Source organism: Rhea americana, unplaced genomic scaffold, assembly GCF_003343005.1.
Source record: "Rhea americana isolate MKP2758 unplaced genomic scaffold, rheAme1 scaffold_260, whole genome shotgun sequence".
Lineage (NCBI taxonomy): Eukaryota > Metazoa > Chordata > Aves > Rheiformes > Rheidae > Rhea > Rhea americana.
Window position 1 is genome coordinate 857070 of NW_028186380.1, and position 21840 is coordinate 878909.

The 21840-nt window shown below is 35.1% G+C and overlaps 1 protein-coding gene across 1 annotated transcript in view; it reads right to left on the reverse strand.

Annotated features, from left to right (window-relative positions):
• PPFIA2 (PPFI scaffold protein A2) overlaps positions 1 to 21840 on the reverse strand; it is a 338119-nt gene that overhangs the window by 121695 nt on the left and 194584 nt on the right. The window contains exons 4-5 of the mRNA XM_085307650.1: positions 12898 to 12999; positions 2948 to 3112 (exon numbers count right to left, since the gene is read on the reverse strand). Of these exons, the coding sequence (XP_085163776.1) occupies positions 2948 to 3112; positions 12898 to 12999 (267 nt within the window). The remainder of the gene's footprint in view (positions 1 to 2947; positions 3113 to 12897; positions 13000 to 21840) is intronic.

Below are 21840 nucleotides of genomic sequence, written 5' to 3' on the forward strand. Positions count from 1 at the left end.
GTGCAGCCCATGGGCTGAGGGAAACGATTTTTCTCCTCTGCTCAATACTTGTAAGACTGCATCTGGAGTACTGCGTCTGGTTTTGGGCTCAYCAGTACAAGAAAGACATTGACASACTGGAGTGAGTTCAGTGGAGGCCTACCAAGATGGTCAGATGGACTAGAGCACCTGGCAAATAAGGAGAGCCTGAGAGAGCTGGGTCTTTTCCGGCTTAAGAAGGGAAGGCTCATGGGAGACTTAATTGCTTTCTACAACTACCTGATGGGAGGGTGTGGAGAAGATGGAGCCACATTTTTMTTGGAGATACACAGTGGTAGGACAAGAGGGAACAGCCACAAGTCTTAAGAAGGGAAATTCCAACTAGGTACTAAGAAAGAAAAATTACMATGAAGACAGGCAAACACTGGACTAGATTTTTCTCTCTGGCRACATTCAGAATTTGATTGGACAAGGCCCTGAACAACTTGAAATAGTTGTCCTTGCTTTGAGCAGGAGGTTGGGGCAGATGTCCTCCAAGAGGCCCAATCTGCATTAATCTACTATTCTCTGAATAACTTCCAACTAGTTTTCATAGGTGGAATCATAACTCATTTCTGCAGGCAATGAAACACAYCTAAAATATATGCTGTACAATTTTTCTGTCAAAGAAAGTACAGAACAGATGACTCATACACCATAAAAGTTTATTAGCACATTTGGGTGTCTGCAGTCCTTCTTACTTCCATCATTTTTGAGTAAAAATCTTGATAATGCTGACAATATGTGGTATAATGTGGTATCATTATAGCATCAGGTATCCAGATGGTATATAAAACATCTTGGTTCTAATCTTTCTAATGAGAAATATAACATGAACATATAATTTAATACATGACTTGTACCTCAGAATAATGGGTTGTGGTTTAAAATAAATTAGTTTAAAATCATTTAGTAAATTGTTTCCTCTGTTACTCTGGGAATGTTTTATAATGAAAGCATGAGTTAAGTAAATTAAAATTATACAAATCTTCTGCTAATATGATTGCACATGGCTGATTTTTCTACACTGATAATTATTGTTACCACTGGGACAGAGAGTCTGTATATACATATGATTTATACCTGTGTTATGGTAAAATTTTTAAATGAGCTGATTACTGATTCTAATTTGTTATGTAAAAAMGTAGAAAATACAATTTTCAGAAACTTAAGTGGAAATACTGTATGTAATTCCAACTTGATTCTGTATGGTAATCTTCATCCAGAGATATAAAATAAGCTGTAGAGTAGAAAAAAACCTTCACAAAAATATATTTAAAAAGCACATTACTGCTGAGTAATCTGAATCTATTTAAAGATTAGTTTTCATGATTTCTTATATTTATCCAACAAACTGTCAGAAAGTGTAAAACATGAGAGTTCCCTACTCTTTACAGTTTTATCAGTCTTTAAAATGTTGAATAAAACATCAAGACTCAAACCATAAGCCTTATTAAGCCTCATAAGAGATTTTTAATAATACAGGATTTTGTAAGTCATAATGGCAGCCAAAATCTTACAAAACCCAAACTGCYAACAATACCTAAGTGTCACTATATTCCTTTTCTAAACTTTAAGTGTGCTTTCATGACGCATACCTGAACAGAACATATTCACWTATATTATTCACTCACAAAATATAAGTTCAGTCTTGGCATTTCTTAAAGTTACTTAAATTCATTTAACCTGAATCTGATAGTYAAATCCTATATAAGTGATAATCTATAGTGTACCTCGACTTTATTAGCAATGAAAAATAAATACTATTATTTAACTCCAACTACCCTATTCAGAAAGCTGCTTCCTAACAGCTCCTTAAATATAGTCAACTTTCTGAGTGTATTTCTGAAAAAGAAAACATTAAATATAATGTAAATATAAACGTTAACTATGAGACCACTGAAGTGGTTCTATCCAATGCAACTGTGTAGGGCACAAGATGTCTCTTCTGTTTACCCAAGCACATCAGACCCAGACGCAACTCAGCCACGGTGCTGAGCCCAAGTCAATGAGCCAAGACAGACCTCACAAGGAAGCAGATACATTGCCGGTAAGCAGTGATTCTCACGTGCTCCTCACTTTCAAAGCACTTTTCAATTCAGATACATCTTTTGAGTATATTGTTTCTAGACTTAAAATGGATTTCTGARTTCATATAAGGCAATGCTCAAGGAGATTCCTTGTAGTTATACTGAGTTATACRCACACAAAGCAAGCACACTAAGTTTTTCCAGCACTGGACATGGAGAATGCAGTGCAAAGATCCCCTTAGCTGGCATAACTAGATGCAAGTAATTTCATTAGTGTTTCTCATCTTGGTCCTGCAAGCCTTCCATTACTTCTGATAGTGAAAAATTGTACTCTTTTTAGGTTACTATACTCTTACAGGAAACGATGCGCTTATGTAGTAAATGCTGAAAAATCTCTGAAACTTAGGAGGTTTTCCTCTAATAACAATATTTCTATGAGTTGTAAAAATTTTGAAGAGTTATTTTATGTAGTTGGAAATGCTATCTCATTCTGCCTTTTTACTCTCAGTTTGTGGATAAGATATTGAAATTTGAGATATCTAYATTTTCTCAGCAATATCTTACTTAAAAAACACACAGCAGAGATAATAAACTCCATGGTGTCAGGTTTGCTTAGTATTAAATAAGAGGAGTATGTCTGGTAGGGGTGAGACTTACATGAAATTGTTTTACAACAGTCAGTATTATTGAGCTCAAATGATAGCTATAGTGACAAGAAGTGTATTATTGGTCATGCTTTTGGAAGTTATTGGTCCTGCTTTCTTAAGGATGTGCATAATTGCTGTAAGTACAGGACATATTCCAAAAAGGAAATTAACAATACTATTGCTCTGTTGCATCAGGAGGCACAGTAAAACATGTGTAAGAGTGTATTTGGTAAGCTTTTTTCCATACTGTACCTTCTCATCCAAAGCCTTGTGGTGCTCAAACAGAGATTTCAGAGCTTTGAGGACCTCAACTTCACTGGAAACTCCTGAGGGAGACTGTGCTTGCCGTTTCACCACTGTCATCCTCAGCGACCTTTCGTGTCTTGAGACAAGGCACTCCAAATGCTCCAGTAACAGCTATTGGATTTAATATAAAAGGTTATTAATTTGTGTGCACCTAAATGCCATGGAAATTCTAACTACAAAGTGCACTGTACCAAACAGCAATGCTCTTGGCGACCTTGCTATGGGAGAGACTGCTGAAATTACTGCCAACATTTCATGATTCTAAATCAGATGGAGTAAGTAGGAAAAYAGGAAATGTACTCATCATTTTATTTAAAACTCTGCTATGAACAATGAGAACAAAAAAGATCACTCAGCACAGAGTCACTATTTAACTAAATTAAATATATATTTACAACATTGTTTGTCATAGTAATTGATTAGCATTAGCAACCAAATAACAAGAAAAAACATTCTAAAACGTTATATAAAAATGCTAAAGTAGTATTCAGCCTAACTGTAATATATTTTTAATTTATATTGGAAGTCACTTAACATTGGAAGTAAAAATAAACAGAAAATTTCATTAAAATTTTAAGACAGTGTTTATTCTAAATGCCATGGCTAACAGCATTTGTCACTAGCATGTTCTCTAATGTCTCTGTTGTGTTACAAACATGATGTAMGACAAAAAGGTTCATGTGCAGCATGTTTTAGGCAGTTATAAATAACATTTTATATATGAYAATTATTTTTCATTATTACTCTAAGTAGCTTAAGGATGTACTGAAATGGTATCTTAGGAAATATACCATTTATCTACACTTTTATATGACCATCATTGCTGTTTTTAGTGTCTGAACATACATGAGCATTGATTAGCTGTCAGGCTAAAACAGGATAGCTAAATTCATGAATCATAGTGCATGACAAATGTATTGTAATTACAGCAGACAATTATATCCAAATCATTGAACTGGAAATTTGAAGGTTACACAGGTAATTATTTATCATTGCTTCTTTGGTACGGTTCTTAATAGAGATACTATTAGAAAACAGATTTACTTATCTTCAATGCATAGTTATTCTTAGCCACATAATCATCTTTGTTGTTACATGAATTAAAAGACATGGAAGAGCAAAACCAGACTGTAATTACATTGTAATATACAGCTATTAAACAGGGATGACTTGGGTTTAATGTTATCTACGCTTCAGTCATGGTTCCTGTATCCGGACCTGCACCTGATTATTAGTTTACAACAATTCTGTTACTCAAAYAAAAATGGAGAACACATATGCAAACAACGTTAATATGTTAAGAATTGACTCCATGCAGCTGAAGAAAGGAGGAATGTATTTTTGTTATTTATAGATTCAAGCGATAGCCCAAATTAATCAAGAGCAAATGAGCATGAAGACGCATGAGCTTTCTCATCTGATCCCTGTAGGGTTGACAGCAGATGTTGAAGGATTTTTAAAAATTTGAGGCAATCTGARGCACTAGGCAGGTTTGAAGTGGCCTGTTCATGACAGAAGCACCAGGAACTTGATACTACAATGTGGCAARCTTGTAACTCAGGTTAGAGCAGAAGGGCTTCTAAATATTTACCAAATATTTCTGTTCATATCAGCACTTACAACACACATCAGCACTGTCAAGTGCTAGCAGGAATTTCTGAATTTGGTCTACATTCATACTTCTTCATCTCTTTTTTAGGCTACGGAGATTACTGAAGGAAAGAAGGTCCTATCTGATTTCTAACGCTGCCCCATCTTGCCCAAAGGACTGTGCTACTGCAGTATTTCCCCCTGTCAGCAGCCAGGCTCTGCCCCACTTTGGAGCCCCAGGGYAGCCAGACTGTGACTCGAACCCCATGCTGTGGACCTACATTTTGCAACAATATCATTCTTACTTGGTGGCTGCTCCTGTCAGAATCAGACTCATCTGTCTTGACACAGTAACTTTTCAGTGCATCATGCCTATTTCAGTCCAAATCTGGCCAAAATGCTACTAATTACTTGGAAAATTGYGGGGGGCTGGGGAGGAGAAGGAAAATGTTGAACCACTGTTAACTAAGAGCATAGTCATACCTTCTCTAACTTCTGCATGTCTGTGACTGCAGCTCAGACTGACACTCATCAAGACAGTCTAGAATAACAAAATCCTGGTAACTAATTTTTTGCCCAACACTTGCCAAATTTATATTTGACACCCTGCCACTTTTGACARCTTATCTTCCTAACACTGTGATGAGAGGAATGGAGAATCCTGAGATCCTGCATAGAAGTTCTAGCTGGAAAGGAAAATGAGAAAATCTGAAAAGTCAGGGAAGAAAAATGATGGCAATATAGAATTCTTGACATGGAAAAGCAGATGGAATTACATAGAACCTACAGAACAGAGAAAAATAAGGAACATAGGAAAAAGTAATGTACATCCAGCACCTCGCTTTGAGCTGAGGTAGACAAAGGGTCTTGACAGTGAATTGGAAGAGAGCATGGGCAGAAGATATATAGAAACCTTATGAGAAGGAAGAATGGAGACTGAAAAGAGTGGTGAAGAAAAATCTTTTGTTAAATAAGGCTTCCAAGTATAAGAAGTCAGTAGAGTGGTGCAAACTCAGCATTTCTAATGTGATGAAGGTGGAGGAGCTTACTGTGTGGGATGAATACTACAGCACCCTAGTCCATTACCAGATAAGATATTTATCTTGAGCTTAAGTTACTATCATGTTAGAAATATGTATAATGTATAAAACTGAAACAAAAGAAACTTATCCATTTAATACATACAAAAGCAATTTTAGTCCTTAATGTAAAATGGTAATTTTAGAGGTGACGAAAGTATATTTAAAAGTCTGCATATATTTCATAATAGTTAAATAAATCTTCAAGCATAAAGCATTGTATTGCCTATGTTACTGGAAAAAGAAAGATGAGCTGATATCACGGCAAGGTGTCAAGGTGCCCATGGGGAATTACTGYATTACTCGTTAACATTCTGTGCTTTTCCTTATTCTTGTTCACCCAAGATACTCAGATAACACTTGTTCATTTTTCTGGAAATCACCTCTGAATACCAGAATTTTCATTACTGTCAGCCCTGAGATTGCTCAAGAAGGCATGATGACATAGTTTTCTAGCTAATAGCAATGTTGTATTTTTGCCTTTGAACAAAAGTCAACTCTATTTCTTTACAAATTCTGAGATTAATGCTTACTGGTAAAGCCATGTTAGCTGACCAGTGCTTATTACTAACCAGCTCTACCAGTGCCACATTATTCTTCGCCTTGCTGAGAGGGAAGAATAATCCATGTGTGAGAACACTTGACTGGGACTGAGCACCTGACGTCAAATCCTTGCTCCCTGCTCTACTGAACTGATACCATTTTGCCCATCTTCACCTCAACTACAATGGTATTAAAAAAGGGTAATTGATCTTCCCTACTTCCTTGAGAATGGCAAATGTAATTAAACTTACAGAACCGTGGGGTGTTCACCTACTACAACGATGGGGGAAGAGACATAAAAATACTTAAAATTGGCATTGAAGATACTGCTGTGTCCAGGCAACGTTTAAGTTAAGCACCTGAAAGAAATCACAATATCTGCCTTGTGAGCATGTTGAGGACTTTCTCCTCTACAGACTTCACAAATTACTATCCCAGATATTTGTGAGAAGAACATCACAAGACACCCTATCAAAATGATATCGTAGAAATGTTAGTGTTTGATTTAAATTACAAAAATTTGTTAGGAACAGCTTYAGGTAACTGCCTTTTGCAGTTAAACGCTGGCATTAGTAAACAGCATGTGCTGCTGAGCATTTTCTGCTCCCTCACGCTGTGTTCAAGCTGCGACAGTCATAGAGCATTCACAGGGACGGGCAGGCTGCAGAGAAAAGATCAACAGCAGCAAGCTGGACAGAACCACCCAAGCATAGTGTCAGGTCATTGCTATGCTTTTCCTACTGCCAAAGAAGCTTGCTAATGAAYTATGAAATAACCTGACAATCAAATTTTACTTTTGTGTCAAGCAAATTTTAGGATCCCCCAAATGAATCGCTAGTAATTGTATCTTAGCTAAATGAGATCAAAGTTTCTAGAACTTCAGACTCTTCATGAGCATAAAGATATTTATGTATAATATTATGTAATACTTAAATGAGTATTTAAAAAGTGAAGAAAACTGAAAATTTCTCTAGTATATATTTTGTGAAGGAATGAAGCATTTAAAAATGTTAATTAGAAAATTTACAAGGAAACAATTTTAGAATGTACCCAGCTTCCCCTATTTCTCAAATCACTTCCAAAGCACTTTTACATGGAATTGATTTGTGTGGAATAGAAATACAGTACAAATGTAACAACGCAAACTACATGTGTAGGTTAGCAGTTTCATTTGAAACCACTATATTATTGTCTACTATCATTGCTACATGGACATGTTTTTTCCTATGAAAAATGAAAACAGTTATAAACATTCTTTTTTAGGAACAGTGACGCAATAAGTTGAAATTAGTGCAACTCATTAGAGTTTGTGTTATTACAGGATCTGGATTTTAATCAATATAAAATACTTTATCTTTACTCTCTTTATTTGAAACAAGCTATTTTGCAAAANAAAAAAAAAAAAAAAAAAAAAAAAAAAAAACACAATGGGGAAATAAAAGGAGGAAGGAAAGAATCAGGAGAAAGTACTGGAGAGAACAGTCATAAATAGCAGAAATATAGGGAAAAAAGAATATAGAAGAAAAAGGATTTTCTGAAATTAGCCAGCATTAGCTCAAGGAATTCCTCAAAGAAACAAAGCAACCCATGGAGAAGACTCTTTCCAGGCCTAGCTTTAAACTTCCCACCAGCATAGGCAAAACTGAATTTCCCTTCAGTCTACGTTTAAAGTGCACATTGCTCAGTGAATCTTCATCTCTGGTGCAAGCAAAGAAGACAAGTAAAATAAACAGATACAAGGTTGCAGATTATCTCCAAAACCAATCGTACGCTTTTCTTCAGCACTTGCACAACAGTGATGGGAGCCAATTTGCACCAATGATCAACTGGAGCAACCTTAAATAGTTAGAAATGAGAAAAATAAGGTTACAGCCTAACTGCAGCTCATGTCCTGTGTCTATTTGTTTACGCAAGACAGAAGAGAAAGYCATGGGAACCTAAAATCTGAATGAAAAAATATGTATGTAAAGTAAAAGTAGAAAAGAAAAGGTAATAATCAGGATAATATAAAATGATAGCAATAAAGATTTTCATTAGAATACTGAATAAAAATGTAATAATTACTAGCTTATATAGTGTTTGAAAATAGAAGTATTGAATACTATCATCTATTGTTACTGTGCTATATGATAAAAGCTCTTATTTTGAAAGAAAAAACATGGTAGTACATAAGATAGATCATAATATTGAGACAAAAATTATACAATTTTAATGTAAATTTTTATGTAAATTACTGTAATTTACATTAGTGAAATAATGATTCTGCCTTTAGAGAATTTTAGGATATAGTTATACTTATTTTCATGAGTCTGATGCTTTCAGCATTTAAGAACTCACATCATCACATTCAATAAAGAAAAGTGTCTGATTTAGTTTCAATATCTCTTAAAAAGATGTAATCAAAATGATAACTAAGAAAATCAGATAAAGAAGATGTAGAAAATATAATTTCAAAGACATTCTTAAGAGTTTTGTAACACAACAAAATGACAATTTAATTACAAAATTGATGGGTAAAATTATGGTCTATGAATGTTACGAGATTGCAGTGGCTAACTGAAGATGTTTCATAGAATAAAAGGTGAATTAAATTGAATCTGCTAGTCACATTTCCTTTAAGTGCTTCAGCTCCTGAGCTATTGAGTAAAATAGAAATGATAACACTATCTTTATTACTGATATTTTACTCCTGAACATCACGTTTCATTTTTCCTATTCCTAAAAATGCTTGACATAAAATATTTCAAAGTAGTTTAAAGTAACTTTTTAAGCTATCTACAAAATTTATACAGAAGTGTTTGATTTTCTGTTATCATAAAAAAATACAACCACATTGCCTATATAAGTATTTTAAAATAATTTTTGTTTCAGTCACCAAACCAAAACCCAAATTTCCTCATAATCATATTATGATTTAAAAGCTAAATCCTACGAACTTTCTCTACTTTGAAAAAATACAGATTGTCACAATAATAAGTTTCACTTTTAATTTAAACTGGTGTTATGTCCTCGTTTCCATAAAATAATATGCTAGATTGCACTGATCTAAGTTCTAGCTTCAGAAAAGATTCTGTATCTTTCTACATGCTATAGGGTGACTATTCTTTTTGAAATACACTTATATCCAGAGAAATAACTGTAACAGTTCCTATAAAGATCTCTTTGCATATGTTTTCAAAGTCTTATGCAATGATTTTACAGAGCAACARAGACCTGTTGTCTTCCTGTCAGCAATGCTGCACCAGCCAATACATGTGCATATGCTCTGCATTTTCCATTTTGTTTCACGTATTGGTTAAGTTACCAGCTAAATTCTTCACATGAAAATATTTCTATTGCATTATATGAAAAAAAGTAAATTGTCATAGGCAAATACATAATTAACAGGAAAAATTCATTAGGGAGTTTTGCTTAAGAATACTGGTAGGAGGATTGACTAGGAACTCACAGATTTAAGTTTGGAACAGGTTTTAAACCCTCATATGAGGTTAAGGCTTGGGGAGTTTTTGGGTCCTAAAAAAACTGTAATTCCAGCATGTTCTCTCTCTAATATGTTTTAATGCCACGGGGTGCCACTCCAGGTTAGCACAGAGTGAGAAATCAGGTGCGTGTTTCCTGTGGAAACTGGCAAAACTGTAGGAAACTGGCAAAACGAGGTTGTTGCCAAGAAACAGAAACACATGGATGTGGGCCTAGAACAAAGAAAAAACTACTGGATAGGCATAACTGAAASTGCAGAAGGCGCTAGAAGGGGAGAGAGAGCTGGGAAGGTCTACTCTGAACTTGACACACTTACCACTTTTATTTTATCTTGGTGATCYTCTGACTGAAGCAGTAACTAATTCAAAAAGTATCTTTATACTGTAACCCAGGGAGACAAAAAGTTGGACCAAAAAGTATCAAAATAGGAGTCTCCAAATTTAGAACGAAGTCTCTTTATTTAGAAGTTGTAGGAAGAGCTACTTTAGAAAAACGTGGTTCTACTGAGTTGTTCTACCACGCTCTACAGCTACGCATGAGAGCATCTTAGGCGGGCAGGGAAGCCACGCTTGCATAACCGAGCTAGAGCGGGAGCGAGTGTGAACACTAGTGGGATGGATGGAAAGCGGTAAGTATTAGTTGGATTCCAGATGATAGAAAAGAATTTCATTTCTTCCATACTAAAGTATATAAAGTATGGTCCTCCAAACATTATTACTTTATTAGAATCTTTGTTTAAATGTCAGAAAATTTTTGGAAGAGCTTTTTATGACAAAGTATTAATGCTGTTTCATATTAGTAACTATTAATAACTGAGCATAAATCTCAGTTTGCAAAAATGCATCTTTATAGACAATGCCTTGTTAAGGAACAAGGAAGGACTTCCTTGCTGGAAGTCTCATCATTAGCATGTCATTGAGCTTGTACTCTGAAGACAGCAGCCTTGTATCTTAAATGCTCATATCTCCCTAGAAATAAAGTGTACAAGAACCCATAGAAGACAGTATGATTATCACAGGGGACTCTGGCAACTGAGAGTCTGCAAGAACAGGACCTGATGGGGGTATAACTTAATGCTACAGGATAAAGGCACCATTTTTTTTCTCTCCTTCCCCACTAACATTTGGACTAAATCCATTAATATTTTCCCCTAGTGATTATGCTTGCTTTTCTCTGAACCATATATTTTGTAACCTAAATCTTTCCACCTCCAATGTCTTCCTTTYTCCTCATTCTCAAAACACACTGGCRGAATTCATTCATTTTAGCTGCGATGACTTCCAACCAGGTCATCATACTATAACGTTCATTCCTTGGTATTAATTCTCCTGGAAATCTCTTAACAATTTTTCTTTTATATAATATAAGAAACATAAGCACGGATGATCTTTAAGTTTCTTGGTTTACAAAAAAGGTGCCTATGTCAGAGCTCAATCTGACTTAGGTGATGACCTGTAGTCAACCCCTTTTTCATTTCAGTCTTTTGGTAAGTGATATCATTGACTACTAGGCTGTCTTGGATTTCTCTTACTCTGATCTGTTTATTATACCCGATCCAGAGTTGGTATCAGTATACTGCAGTTTTAATATACCAACCTGGTCTTGGTACTCAGCAGGCTTAGCATATAAATGAACAAAGCATCGTGCTAGACGGTGTTGTATGCATACTTACGAAGAACTTAYGAAAAGTGAGATGATGTTATAAATTTAGTATATATGGCTTTTTTAATGTAAAGAAAGGCAAATGGAGATACGTCTTGTTTACTTTAGTTCAGTGGGTTTATGTAAGATTACTCGATAGATAAAATTGTCTGAGCATGCACCTTAACTGCATCTGTGTCTTCAAAAATTTGCATTAGAAATAAACATGAAGTATTCTTTATTCTACATAAATATTTTTAATTGATTTTCCTAACTTTTTTTTAAACACTATGATAACCAGTATATATTAGCAGTTACTGTCATTTCTGAAGCAGTTATAGAAAAACTTCAGATTTGTAGTTGAGATGGCAGTTTAATCTCTAAGTGCTTCTCTACCTATTAATATTATTTTTTTGAAAAATATGCCATTTTGGACTGTTTAGAATGTATACAATTCATGGGAGAAAAAGTAGATCTGGTCTGTGTTCGCCATCATATTAACGGGAGAATACCACATTAATCATTAGTTTTTTTTATTATTTCTTTTTGCTCCTGCGAGCTAGCAAGTAGGTAGGTGAGGCAGCTTCACCTCCTTTCAGCGACCTGTAGTTCCTTCTTTAGATTTCTGAAGTTTATGGTACCCTGGCTTTCCACCTGGGCAGATGGAAGGAGGAGGAAAGACCCCTCTTTCAATTCTTCTGTCATGCACATTGTTAGATTTTCTTCAGAAAGCAGATTAGCTAACTACAGAATGATGTTATCTGAGCAACTGAAGTGCTATGAGTTTAGTGGGAAAAGGAAAACAGAAAGAGGAAACGTTGAACTGTCAGTCAACTTCTCTGAGATCTATTCTCTCTGTTCATCTCCAAACCAAATCACTATCTGGACTGGGACCCCTTCCACAACCCCTTTCCACAACCCATAACGCCTCCTCTGTTCTCCTGTTTTATTCCTTGGTCACTTCTGCTTTTGCCCAGGCACCTCTACATGCAATTTATTTTATTCTGAAAACTATTCTGGGCACTGTCTCAAAATTTTCTGAAGACATCATCACAGATTCTTGTTCCCAAACAAAACAGCATGTTTTGATCAAAGTAGAAGGTTGCAAATTTAGAGGTGAAATCTGGTCTTCACTCAGCTGAAAGGCAAATAACATTTACTTCAAGGATCACAATGGCTGTGTCTACACTAAACAGCAGCCTCGCTTTGGTGTGCCCTGCAGTCTTGATCTCACCCTCATTCAGATCATATCTAAGGCACAAGTGGAAGATGGGTCTGTTGTACCCTGGCTTTTAACTTGGTAAGAGACAAAAATATGAGCAGGCTATTTATACAAACCATGGGATGCTGGAAGGCTTCATGAGGCCCTTGTTTTAGAAACCAGCCTGGTGTACTTACTGAAAGCCTGGGATTTTGTCATCTTCTTTATTATTTATTCAAAGAAGACTTAAATATATATGCATCTATAGATATATAAAAAAATATAATAATAAATAAATATATATATTTATTATTATATATGTGTGCGTGTATATATATAATGTGTATAATGTGTGTACTTACTCTTGTGTTGTTTCTTTCAGCTTTCAGTTCTGAAATCTCCTCCTCTTTTTCAAGCAGCTGTTCCCTACATGCATTTAATTCTTTCGTCAGTGCAGCAAATTCCTAAGAAATAAAATTAAATATAAAGTTATTCGAGATGTAAGCACTAAACTAATGGAGTCCATAAGAATTCTAGAGTTTTAGGGTCTTTAAAATCATCAATATTTTAAAATCATCAACACAAGTTAAAATAGCAAATATAAATATCAGTATCTATCAAAATATTCAAAGTTATGCATTTTTCATTGAAAACTTGAGCATTTCTAATGAAAAGCACCTATGAAAGGCACTGACTTACATTTATAAATGAAAGAAGGTTCAAGGCTTTACTCAAAAATTTCCAACCAAAAAGAATGAGGCTATCAGAATCGGAACACGAAGAATAACAGAATTTGCCTATTTCATAGCACTAGAGACACTATAGTTCACATATAACAAGGCTCAATGCAAGTTTTCCTGCCTCTCCCTATGGCAGCTGCAACAATATAGTATAGGAGAAAAATGTTAAAGTATTCATAGATCAAAATCTGTTTAATAAATAAATAAAAATGAATAAATAAATAAATATATGCACTGTGTAAGTCAATACACTGAACTTAATGTTTACTTGATAATTGAATTAAATTGTTAAAATTTAATAATTATTATTAAACATTATTAAAGTGTATCTAGGCATTGTATTAAAAGGTTGCGATGATGTCACACATTATTTATATTTCTTATTTTGGTATGAGTTCTCTATAAAATAAGGGCATAAAATGAGGCAGGATTTTAAGCTACTTGCTATCTTAAGTTTTATGGCTGCAGCTAATGTGTTTTCTGAAAAATTGATCTCTTAATTGTCAAACTTCCTATTAAAATGTCCTGATTTTACCATTGCGCTGTGACTCTTCAAAAAGCATACRTAAAATTTCACTACACAAATGGCAGTCAACGATTTGCTATTCATTTCAATAAGAAAAAGTTTTCAGTCCATATGTGCTTTTTTTTGACAAATATAACATGTATTAAAAGGGAGAGGTTAATTTTATCCATTACAGTGAAAGGATGCTACATTGCTCATGAAAAAAAGTGAGGAAAAGGATGAAAAGTCTTTGAAATTTCTGATCATGTCTTGGAAAAAACATGTCTYGATGAAGAGCACTGACACTTACGAAAAATATATATATCCTTTTAAATACAAAGATAATTTTAGTTTCACCAAAATAGTCAGTAGTCCTTGAGAGCACCTATCAGCAGCCAGGATTAAGCTGAAGTTATTCTTAATTCCYCCTCAAAGAAAGCAGCGGTTAAAAAAAAAAAAATCATGTTCATGGGTCTGTCTTATCAGCCAGTAAGATGAAGCTGACACTACCTCTACCCATTTAAGACAAATGTTGGCAATGACCTCAAAAGAGCTTGGTCTTCTGCCTCCCTTCAAGTTGATGAAACCAGCTTTTATCCAAATTATAGTGCTGTCCAGGCCTAACATAGAAGTCTAGGTGACATGAGAATTGAATGGATCTAGATAYAGCTCATTCTGTTTTAATCAAATTTCTAAATACTTACTGGTTTATTGTATGACTGATAATACAAAACCGTATTTAGATTAGATTCCAAGTACTAACCTGCCAATTTGTAACTAAATAATTTTTAACTTTTAAGCATCTGAGACTTAATTCATTTTAAGTCTACACACAGATTACATGGTGGTAATGAAGTGCTATTCTAATATATTCTGATATTCTCAGTGGATTTCATTGCAGAGATTAGCTATTGATACATAAGCCATCTAACGACGTTTTGTGCAATACCTCCTAGTCAGTCATTTCAGTTTACAGCCCAATCAAGAATTTGTAAGGCCACACAGCACAATATGATGTCATATTCCTTATTTTTGAAAATATCTGATTTTTAAAACCCTCAATTTTCAACAGTATTATTAAAACTTCTGCCTGTAGATCTTACTCTAGGATGCAGAAGCTCAAAATGAAACAGTATTGTTCTGCCAGGAATTTCATTTAGAAAACTGCAGTACTTTAGGACATAAATAATATTACATACCAAATGAAAATACCATTTTTAATAGTAACCCAACAATCTAACACTAGATTGGATGAAACTTTTGAAACTGCAAAACACATACACACATATTCTTTCTTCATATCTTGCTGATGATAAACTCCAGAGCACTACAGGGTGGAGCTCTGTTGCTAATTCATGTACAGTTTAGAATAGCTTACAGTGCTTTCAAAATCTCATAAAATAAATTTTCCTTRTAATAAAACTAGTATTTTATCATTTCTTATTTTTAATTTCACCATACAATTCTTTCAGCTGGACATAAATAGACTTCTGCATGGGTGACAGGGGATGAGAAGGATAACAAGTATCATCTGATGACTTATGGTTCCAGTTACAAACAACAGTAAGGCAAAAACAGTCTGATAACATGCTTTCATTGGTTTGCTTGGAAATGGAGAAAGCCGGGAGTTTATCAAATTGTATATTCCTTGCTGTGCCAAGGCAAGCYTGTTGCAGCAGTACAGTTCCTGATGCTTTGGTCAGTATAGCCTCAAATAATTCAGCAATGTTTAACAGCATGGAGGTTTTTCTTAGGGAAGTTTTCCTTGGTCATCAGCTTAATTCTTCCCTTGCTTAATAATAAATCATTATTAATATAAATCAAAATTCTGCACCCCGAGAGTCCCATACTTAGCACTGTGTCTGCTCAGCTTCTAAATATCTTAGGTTTATATTCATAGCAACCATTAGTCTCCAGGTTGGCTGAGCTAAATGTATCCTGCATCTTAGATCTTTTTACATGACTCACTGACTCAGCACCTTCAATTATTTTAAATATTCAATTGCTGCTGTTCTCCAAAATTTCCCCATGTTGTTGATATTTTTTGCARTACTGGCAGTCACCTCTTTACACATCTGGAGCTCAAGTGACCAAATTACTCTCTTTATTTGAAGTACTAAAGAATGCTCAGTTGTCAAGAGACTTTTCTGGATTGAATGGTGATAGAGATATTTTTATTGGTGTTTACACTGTAAGCCTTTACAGAGAAATTCTCACAGTATGATTGAATTTTCCCTAGAGTGTTACAAATGATTATGTCTGTCATGTCTGCTTTGATGAATTAATAATGGATAAAACCTCACAACTTGCTTTTCAATTCATGCTTTCAAAAGCTACAGGTAAAACTCATTTTAAATATACCCTTTCAGTCTAAAATATCCCTGAAATATAACAGTGTAATGCTCCAAAGAACATGTTTCTCCCACGGGTTAGAAACAAAGCAAAACATATTTTTGTTTTACCCAGCTAGGTAACAACACGTGATGATAGTGACCTCTGCTCTTGCAATTCCCTCCTACATATACAGGAACCAAGTGAATACTGTCATCTAGAATTACTGTTTGCAGCAGAAATCTTGCATGGTCAGTCATACTTTGGGAGCCCTGAAGGTAGTATCTGTTGCATAATTAATATTATTTGACGGGCACAACTGCACTCTTAAAGCTTGTGCAGAAGTTGTTTGCATATAAAGCCAATTAAGAACTGAACAGGAATTAAAAATGTACRAAAATTACTCAATTGATTGCACTATTTTTTATATTATACTATGATATCAGGACACTAACAATATCTTTCCACAAGCAYGAGCAAATTTTTGCCATCTGAATAAACATTATCTTGGAGCCTGTCTTTTATCTGCTGTTTCGCTGCAACACTCAGTCTGACTGAAAAATAGCTGACTCAGAATCACAGTTCTTCCTTTTACCTTGTGTGTATCCATGGAGAGGTGGCTGAAGCCTTGAGAACAAAAYAGAGCTCTACAGCCACCACAAGGGCCATGTGGCCTTGCAAATCGTAAAGTCGCCCTGGTGAAGCAGCTGAGATCGAGTCAGAGCACAGTGGAAGGCCACAGGCAGCTGGGACCGTCAGGCTGCCGGACGTGCAGGGGACGGACACTACAGCTCTGCTCCCYCAAACCCCCGCCTCTAGGGGCAAGCTTAACAAACGCTTTCTTTGCTTATTGTTCCCATGAAAGGTCTACAGAGTTTGTTTTCTATGGCCTAACGCACAACAAACCTATATATCTAGCCTCCAAGCTGCGGTTATGCCACAGACCCTATGAGATCTCATAACTGCAACACTCTGTTCACCATGCGAATATAGTCCAGTGCGGAGTGAGATGATCCCAAATGAAAATGCAAGCTGCCTCTCACCRTCCCCACAAAAAATGCCTTCACTTCACCCCTTCAAGAAAGTCTGCCAGTAGTTGTAAATTATGTAAAATATAATATAATGTGGTTGTGGCCTCGAACAGAGAGTTACATTAAGTTTGACTTACACCATGCGTTCACATATGAAATAAGGTGCTTTTCTCCAGGTGGGATCTTGCTGACTATTATTTACTCAGTGACTGAACACGCTTCAAACTGCTAAAGAATTACCCATGYTGGTTTGGATTATTTATTGCCCTGCAGGACACCTAGCATGTGGAAAGCGTGATTAAATGTGACAACATGAGAGTTCATGAATCCAGGCAGCAGGGGGAAGTGCATGGCATTTCTGTTATGTAAGAAAGAAAGCTCACTCAGTGGACTTCTGAGCCCACACTTGGCATTCATTTTTTCAGAAACGTGGGCATTAACTGAAATTCTGAAACATGCAGACATTCACCCACACATCAGCATATAGCCAATGCTCCTTGGAAGAGAGGGGGGGGGGGGGGAAGAGAGAGTAAAAAGAAGAAAAGCAAAACTTTTCAGAGTCTGAAAGCCAATGTTAATTTATCTRCAAACATGAATATTCCTAATAACATTGATTCAGTTGAAAACGGWAGAAGTGGAGAATTGCTATACAGGTTATCCAACAAAGAGTAATCTCTTCTTCAAATACTTCATTGTATCTACATCAAATTTTGAACAAGCGTTGCAAAGATTTGCTATTTTAACAATTCCTTTCTGAATAGAAGAAATCATCTGAGACTAGTCTGTGGATGGCCTCCTATTGCAAATGAATTATTTACMATCATGACCGTGGTCCCAAAGAAAAAAAAAAACAAGTACAATTGTTTTTTTCTGAACAAAACCAAAATCTTCCAAGTTCTCTTTCAGTACCTGAAGATATCTTGCGTCTAGGAGATACTAGGAAAGAATAATAAGGGAGAACTAAGCATTATATTATACAAAAGGTATATACCTGATTAAGGCTGTTAAACATACTGAATGGCTTTAGATTGTGTAACTTGTAACTTGACTTGACGTGTAACTTGACTTTTATATAAACATCTATATCCTTTACTTTCATGATTTTTTTTAGAACAATCTGTATTTCAAAAGTCAACAAAAAGAAACTTTAAATGCTATCTGRGGCCCTTTGTATAGTTTTCACACACGTACACAAAAAAGTATGCAAACAGCTTATACCAACATTGGCCTGATATTAAAAAACTTGCATGTCAAATGTATTCATCACTCAGTTTGAAGGACTACAGTGACCCCTTGATATCCCTCTTTTCAGAAGTTACATTGCCTATCTAAGCAGCAGCTTTCTTCTTGCAAAACAACCTGCGCTGCAAATCCTTGGTGCACAGAGCCACACTGAAGAACATTCGGTGGTGCCAGGAAGACTGACAGTTTTTAAGTGAGATCAACTTCAAATAGCATTTTGCTATTTTGACAAGTTCATTATATATCCCACAGCACTTACTGCCGAACAAGAAAATGGTTTACCAGCTACTAGTGTTTTATAATGCAAGTTTTCAATAAGGATGAAAAAGAACAAAGGAGAAATAACATATTTCAAGAGAGTGTATAAAGAAATAAAAACCCTATTCAAAGATACCTTTCTTCTTTGGTAACTGCCAACTGTAAAACTAGTYAGCACATAAGGCTTTTGACTCTTTCTGCTCTCGGAGTCTCTGCACTGACCCCCACATTCATATTACATATCATGTAACAGTCTAGCCAGGGTGGAGGATGGCAGCTAAGGATACTGCACTTAAGTAGACAGCAACAAGCTGCAGATGCAGACTGCAGTGACCACGGCTTTAGCCCACAGCATACTATTTTTAGATAAAGTTAAAAGCAATAGAGAGAAGAGTACTACTGTCAGAACTCAGGGTAAATTCTGCCTAATGTAGCTGTAGCACACATACTGTAATGCACACATACCATAGAAAGTCAAATTCCTACAGATTTATGAAGCCAAAGTTATTTTTTTCTAACAACACAGGTTTATCACAATGGATCAACTTACTGCAACAGTCTTCTCACCCAGAACAACTTCAGGAAGAAACTTGACCCTATACACAGAAGACATGAGCACAAATCTGCCACAATGGATTTCACKTGACTCTAGGGAAATAGCAATATTAATTTAATTCACACATTTTTAGAAACATTGCTAGGAGGTAGTACAGCCATAAGTAATTACCCAGGTTTAACTTTCTAATTAGTGCAGAACAGCTGAACGCAAACCTGTGTTCCTCCAAATTTCATTATGGTCCAAATTAACCTGCAAAATGGTCACGTAAAAATTTATATTTTATATGATGCAACATAAAAAGTGTTCAAACACTCATTTTTATCTCCTAACAATTTAAAAGAAAAAAGACATGCTTTCTTGAAGTTTGTTCTTTTAAAAAGAGTTCAAAACTCTAGATACTGCTACATGCTAAATTTCAGCTGAACATCATTTAATGGGTTCATGAGCCAAGCACATAATTTTCAGCTCAACATCCCTTTCTATGAGATGTAAACTCATTAACCATAAGTAATGAATTTTAACTTCTCGCGGCTGAGTAATAGTCCTGAAAAAGAGTTATATGAATGAATTTCTTAACATGACATATTTGCTGTAGAAGGCACTAACAGCTTCTACCACCTTCAAAAATAGGGACAAATGTTGACGCTCCTTTTTTCTGACAGTCAGTTGCTCTTCGGTGGAAAACTGCTGAGTGAGGTATGCAGCCTCCTGTTCCAGCAATTTTTCCCACTGCTCTATATTTTTAAATAAATCGCAACTGGCACTTATTGCATACTGACCACTAAATGAAGTCAATGCTTCCTGAAGATTAATACCCCAGTGGGTAYTGCTCTGCTAAAACAAAACTAGGCTTCACACTTACATTAATAGCAGAATTAATAGTAGAAACAAGAAGGACTAAGGGAAAGGACTAAGGAAGGACTAAGGAAAAAGACCTGTAAGATAGGCCACAGACTTTTACTTTTTTACCTAAAATTTCTTATGCTCTGTGAGGTTTTCAGATTATGATAGCAGATAGGATCTTCACCAAGCTTAAAAACAAATAAATTCTAGATTCCTTATTTGTCATCATCAGTGTCTAACTACAAAGCTTGAGGCTGCAAAGGACTTGACAGCTTCCGCCTACAATAAAGTAAATGTTAAAGCTTATAAAAATACAGCCTATATTTTTAATACATTTTTGATTATTAGGATGTGGCAATTCCAATTATACCAAACTATAGAATTATTCTCCCTAATTTATGAACAAGAATGAAATTAAAGGTTTTTTTCTCTAAAAAGAAACAAACAGAAAATTTAAAGTTCCCTTGTTTTGCACTTGTCGTTAACTAGATTGGTTCGATTTAAAATTGTTATCACAGGGAAGAATAGCATACTCTGCTACTTGGAAAATAACAACACTTAGGTCTTAAGTGCTTTGCTGTAGACTGATGGGAATACTGAGGCACAGAGAATCTATAACTGAATTAAATAGCTGTTGGATTATTACTAAAATGGGATAGAAAAAAAAACAACACTCAAACATTTCTAAATGTAATAAAGCAGAATCTGTAGCTTGTAAAGCAGGTGGGGGTCTTTTTAACAGCTCATAATAATATATATAGTGTAGGCTGGCTTACAATGTGTTTTAATGTTTTATATTTCAAAATATTCTAGTATACATGCCATACTGTATTTTGTAGAAGCATGTCAGACACCGTGACAGCATACTTTTCAGAAGCGGGATGAAAAGTGTTGGTAGTTGGTTGGGGCTGTAGTGAATTTTCATTAAAGTCACACTACTGAAGCATGGAAGTGAATGAACTATATAATAAAAGAAAATGTGCCATCAACCTGTTTTTTTCCTTTAGGTTACAATAAATGCCTTTGTTTCACTGATATTCATATTAACTTCTAAAAATACACAAGTACTTTGCAGATATTGTTATTTTGTAGAAATTAAAGGACGGAAAAAGTGTATTGGTTTATTTCCGAGTGTTATCTTTTCACATAAGAGATATTTGTAACAGTATGTCTCCATTTATTAAATACTGTACTTCATCAAAACTAATGACAGTTTACTACTCTGCAGTTAGAAATCCATCATCTATACAGTACAGAAAAATAGCAAAATACGGTCTAAAACTACAGACTGACTGCTTTATAAATTAATTTTATATGGGACTGAAGACAAAGGAAAATGGGATTCATCTTATTCTAATTGATGAAAAGTATATTTTCCCAGATGTTTGAATAATAGATATGTGAAATGGCCACGGAGCAGTACCATAAACAACAAATGAACTTCCATACTCAGCTATAAGACTACAACCTCCCATTCTCAGTACAGTTTTATTGTATTCTTATCATCCTACAGATTTTTGCAAAATTAAAATAAACACAAAATTATAAAAGAAATCTCTCACAAAGTATTGAAACAGTTTATATACTGTACAATGGCTTCAACACATAGACATGTACATACAACTCTCATTATAAGGCAGATTGAGGTCAGTACATGGCCCTGAGAAATAACCTAAAATAAATCCTGACACAGAGGATATATGAAGGGTGACTGCGAGATGCAAAACGTACTCACCAGTAAACAGAACAGCCTTTATCTAATAATGTTGGTAAGGAATGTACAGTTTATTTTGGTG